This window comes from Sinocyclocheilus rhinocerous, unplaced genomic scaffold (assembly GCF_001515625.1).
Source record: "Sinocyclocheilus rhinocerous isolate Xijiao unplaced genomic scaffold, SAMN03320098_v1.1 scaffold957, whole genome shotgun sequence".
In the NCBI taxonomy this organism is placed as follows: Eukaryota; Metazoa; Chordata; class Actinopteri; order Cypriniformes; family Cyprinidae; genus Sinocyclocheilus; species Sinocyclocheilus rhinocerous.
Window position 1 is genome coordinate 675066 of NW_015649405.1, and position 5221 is coordinate 680286.

At 39.4% G+C, this 5221-nt stretch overlaps 1 protein-coding gene across 1 annotated transcript; it reads left to right on the forward strand.

Moving 5' to 3' along the window:
• The first annotated feature begins 729 nt into the window (after window positions 1–729).
• LOC107710552 (glutamine synthetase-like) lies at window positions 730–4062 on the forward strand. The gene is made up of 7 exons (XM_016515349.1): window positions 730–842; window positions 1586–1770; window positions 1854–2015; window positions 2103–2249; window positions 2341–2468; window positions 2671–2870; window positions 3032–4062. The coding sequence occupies exons 2-7, from the start codon at window positions 1605–1607 to the stop codon at window positions 3342–3344; spliced, it is 1116 nt and encodes a 371-aa protein (XP_016370835.1). The 5' UTR covers window positions 730–842; window positions 1586–1604; the 3' UTR covers window positions 3345–4062.
• Window positions 4063–5221: the final 1159 nt, after the last annotated feature.

Sequence of the window (5221 nt, forward strand, 5' to 3'; positions counted from 1 at the left end):
TAAAAGAGGTAACAAAGTTGGCAAAGGATTACAAATACAAAATTCTATAAAATATCTTGTCTCAGAGTGTTAGTGTAAGATAAGTAAATTTGATATAGCAATGATTGGATTAGCTATTTGTGCTATCATGTTGTCAGAAACTCTGGTCTGGTTAAGATAATTAATTAGTTTATGGGTATGAGTTTCTTTTTCTTGCATTTTTTAAAACCACATGCCTTTAAGGCTGCATTTAATCATAACTAATAGGCTATCTTGGTTAAGCCATAAGAAGATCTAGATATCATCTTGCAAGAATGAATGAACAATACAAACTACGGTATTTGCCAAGAAAATGACCATTATTTTACACCACATGGGGGCATTTAACATCTCGTGAAGCACTCTCTCTCACACACATATGAATGCTTCGTTTATTTGGGTTTGCTGACAGTTGAAATATTGTGAAACATAATGTTCTTAAACTCCCGTTAAAACAGCCTGGAATATCGTGACTTTACTTCGCTGGGACAAACTTCTTTATCGCTCTATCAAGAAGTGCAAGACCAACACCAAAGGACTATCCGTACGCAAATGTCCCCTCGCCGAAGCTGATGGCGTGCCTCCACTGCTGGAACCCTGGCCAATGATGAAGCCGCGTGGCCCTTCAATCACCTGAGAACAAACAGATCACGCTTCTCGCTGACCAATCACACGCGCCGGGATCCTGCCACCACGCATATAAATTAGGCTGACAGCCCAAACACTTGGTCAGAGAATGAAAGAACACGAAACACTGAATAATCAGTCAAACAACTGGACCTGCCAGTCCGATATCATACGTTTTAATTTCTGTTGGTATCCAGGTACGTAACCTGTTTTATTTATCAGAATGTCTGCGCGCGCGGGCGCGCGTGTGTGTTAATATGGAATTATGCAACTGAATTCTTTTGTTGTTAGTGGGTTAATTTTAAACAAAATTGACTTGTTGTTTTATGAAATCACTGTTGTTTATCAATACTTCACGCTGTGATGTAACACTGCCGCGCTGTAACCATGGCTACCGGTTGCTATCTATTTGTGTACCTGGGGATGCGCGAGCTATGCTTGCAGCTACTTTGACGTGTTTGTAAAGCAGCGATGATGCTTTTTGCGTTGACCTACTGATTTGTGCGATCAATACTGGTTTCCATACTGATCGAACAACCCTTTTACAAGTGAATGCGAAGAGAATTCCCAATGCAGATTACAAAGCACGTGGTGTGGTGTTTCCCAACACCTTTTAAACCCGATTTGTAAGGCTCGAGTACCTCTTCGTCGACACAAACCAGCAGTTTTATCTTAGTTGTCTGATTTGACGTTTTAATATGCCATACTAAATCACTGGTTGGGAATAAAAGGTTTATAATTCCAGGCGATGTTGTTGTTGTTATTATTATTATTATTATTATTATTATTATTTGTAGTAGTAGGCTTCTGTGTTTGATGAAATTAGCATGTCTTCTATCCTAACTATTGGTCCTTGTGCTGAATGTATGTTTTGATGCTTATGCAAGTGGCTTCATGTTTTACTTTGTAATGTTGACAAATCTGTTTTTCTCCTGTTTAGGGGTTTTATAGTAATAAAAATGGCCACGTCTGCCAGTGCTCAGTTGAGTAAAGTGGTAAAACGGCAGTATATGGAACTGCCTCAGGGAGACAAAGTACAAGCAATGTATATCTGGATAGACGGAACAGGAGAAGGTGTGCGATGCAAGACCAGGACACTGGACTCGGAGCCTAAAAGCGTTGAAGGTAAGCTAGACAAAGCCACATCAATCTGCATTGCAATTATATATTTCCATTTAAGTTCTAATGGATCCTATTTCGTTATTCAGATCTTCCTGAGTGGAACTTTGATGGTTCCAGCACGTATCAGTCTGAAGGCTCCAACAGCGACATGTATCTCATCCCCTCTGCAATGTTCAGGGATCCTTTCCGCAAAGACCCCAACAAATTGGTCTTGTGTGAGGTGCTCAAGTACAACCGGAAACCTGCTGGTATGTTTGTTTGAGGATAAACATCGTCTATGTATGTTTGATTGAGGTTTGCTTGAAGACTTATAGCTTTTCTGGTCTTAAACACAGAAACCAACCATCGTCACAAATGTAAAAATATAATGGAAATGGTAGATCATCAGAGCCCTTGGTTTGGCATGGAACAGGAGTACACCATCCTGGGTACCGATGGACATCCCTTTGGTTGGCCCTCCAATGGGTTCCCTGGTCCCCAAGGTAAGAACGGTTCCTTTACCATCATAAACTGGCCATATCAATTATGTTCTCAAGATGTCTGGTCCATAACATGCTGCTCCGATATCTGCAGGACCTTACTACTGTGGAGTTGGAGCAGATAAAGCTTATGGCAGAGACATTGTGGAGGCGCATTACAGAGCCTGCCTCTATGCTGGTGTGATGATCTGTGGAACCAATGCTGAAGTTATGCCAGCTCAGGTAACCTTCATTCCAGTGTGTTCTGGAACAAACACTACAGTCAGCTATTAAAGGCAGGGTATGTGATTTTTCAAAAACACTTTAGAAAACTGATTCGGGCCAAATAGCAAAATATTAAGCCATCTAAGATGACCCTTTTGGAATGTGACCTCAATTTCTCCATTATTTCTTGATTAGTTATAACGTGGCTTTTATTTTCCAGTGGGAGTTCCAGATTGGCCCCTGTGAAGGCATCAACATGGGAGATCACTTGTGGGTAGCTCGTTTCATCTTGCACAGAGTTTGTGAAGATTTCGGTGTGGTAGCCTCATTTGATCCTAAGCCAATCCCAGGCAACTGGAATGGTGCTGGTTGCCACACTAACTTTAGCACCAAGGAAATGCGGGAAGATGGTGGGCTGAAGTAAGTATTAAAAAGTTTTTTTTGTTGTTGTTGTTTTTAAATTTGTGACGAATAAAAATCATAAATCCCTGGCTTGCTTTTGTTCATGTGTTTTGTTTTTTTTTGTTTGTTTTTTTTTTAAACCAGAGTATTAAATGATTGTTTTGTATATCCTTAACTAGATGCATTGAGGAGTGTATTGATAAGCTTGGAAAGAGGCACAACTACCACATCCGCGCCTATGATCCAAAGGGAGGCCTGGACAATGCTCGCAGACTGACTGGCCACCATGAAACCTCCAACATCCATGAGTTCTCTGCAGGTGTGGCGAACCGTGGCGCTAGCATCCGCATCCCACGAACCGTGGGACAAGAAAAGAAGGGTTACTTTGAGGATCGCCGCCCATCTGCCAACTGCGACCCCTATGCGGTCACCGAGGCCCTGATTCGCACATGTTTGCTGGATGAAGAGGGTGACGAACCTGTGGACTACTAGATCTCTCTTCTCCTGGACTGAACTTCCCTCCCCTTCTTGCCATACTTCCCTGTTTTCTTTTTTTTTTTTTTAATGGCCATAAAGCCAAATTAGTACTGTATCTTGTTTTCTATCAGGGTGGTTCTAACCTGGCATTTTAATATCGTTGAAGTTGACTGGTCAACTTAACATTTTAAGATTAAATCTGTAGTTAACCTGATCTGACTGGGGACACAGTGTTGCAGGGCATGTCTTTACCCTGTTTTTTTTGTTGTTTTTTTTTCCTGATTTTAATTGTTTCTTGGGGAGTGGATGTTTAACGTTAGCATTGAAAGCTCTCTATGATCCCATGACTCTACCTTTTGGTAGTTAAGATGGACTGAAACACGAGTCAAGTGCACAGAAGAACCTGGGGCTGCGAAGGCTAGACATCTGATTTCATTTAAACCAACAGCTAGTTGTTGCGTATGTTGACTTGATGATTCAAGTATGTAATGTTTCAAAGTCTTACTAACAGTGTATTAAATGGCAAATTTTGGTATCCATTTTGACTACACACTACGCTGTTCTTGTTGTGCGGTACACTTCACAGTCGAGGTCCAATAACTATCCTGTTTTTATACTTGTTGATCTGTTATTTGTCATGTTGTCTACTACTATGATGTAACTGCACCCGTTTTGGTAAAAACTTGAAGTTGCTAAAAAAAAAAGAGACTTAAACATTTATTTTTACCACAAACTTGTCTTGTGTGCTTCCTCTTTACATTGGTGACATCTTGCTTGTGTACTTGCTGATTTGACGTGCTATTTTGGCATTACAAGATCCCTAAATTGTTTTGAAAACACAGGGCAAGATGCGTATACTTGGACAAAACAATATAAAAAAAAAAACTCTAGATGCATTCCAACTTGAGATTCACCTCCCAAGAATGCAATCCACCCTTAGACCTATTTAACTAAAATCTTGCCATTATTAAACTCTAAATTTTTTTTAAAAGTAAGGTTTGATTAGCATATTTTCATTCCCATTGACATATGTTCTTGTTTTACACAACCTAGCTTAATTTTGCTCAATATTACAGAAAACAATACTTCATTTATTCATTTTGCATCTTGCATGCCATGACTACGAATTTTAGACTTCTGCTCCAATTTAGGAGCTCCTAGGGCTCTGTGGTAGGGCAAATTAAGACTTAACCCTGATAAGGGAACAAATCTATGCCGTGCATTAAGGATTTGTAAATTAATATCAGTCTCTATTTTTGCAAACAATTTTAACATGCAAATATCAGTGTTTCAAGGACGTGCAATTTTGTCAAACTTTCGTTTACTTCTAAATCACAGGTAAGATTACAGTCTTAAAACACACTGTTATTTGTTAACTTTATATTTGAAAAGGATACGGGTTATGAAAAGTAACTTATTTGTTTTTTAAATGTTCCATGTCCAAAATACAATTGTTATCGCTGTCACTTCTAAATCGGTTTATATCGCAAGCGTAGACGACAGTTCATAAACACATTTTTCTGCAGTGGAAACAGTTCCTTGGTATTACTATATTGGTCAACAGAGAGATTAAAATGTTTTCTTTCTGAAACCTCGTATTGTGCAAAATATAAACAAACCATTCAAACCCAAATCGCTGGGATATTTGCAGTTTGCAGCTCAACTTTTGCAACATCATCGACTAACTTCTTTTTATCTGTTTGCAAGGAGTCCATAAACACGATGCTTGCCAACACGTTTAACAGTAAAATCTAATTCACATTCACGTGATTACACGCTATTTGTTGGCTCTCACACGGGAACAAAGGTGCGTCTCGGTTTCATTCTATGAAGTGCAGGAAAATACCAGCCTTCCTGGGACAAAAAATATTTACTTTATGTGTTTTTCTGCG

Coding starts and splice junctions, on each gene's coding strand:
- LOC107710552 (XM_016515349.1), top strand. CDS start 1,605: ATGGCCACGTCTGCCAGTGCTCAGTTGAGTAAAGTGGTAAAACGGCAG. Junction 2,016..2,102: donor GTACAACCGGAAACCTGCTG/GTATGTTTGTTT, acceptor TCTTAAACACAG/AAACCAACCATCGTCACAAA. Junction 2,250..2,340: donor TGGGTTCCCTGGTCCCCAAG/GTAAGAACGGTT, acceptor CGATATCTGCAG/GACCTTACTACTGTGGAGTT.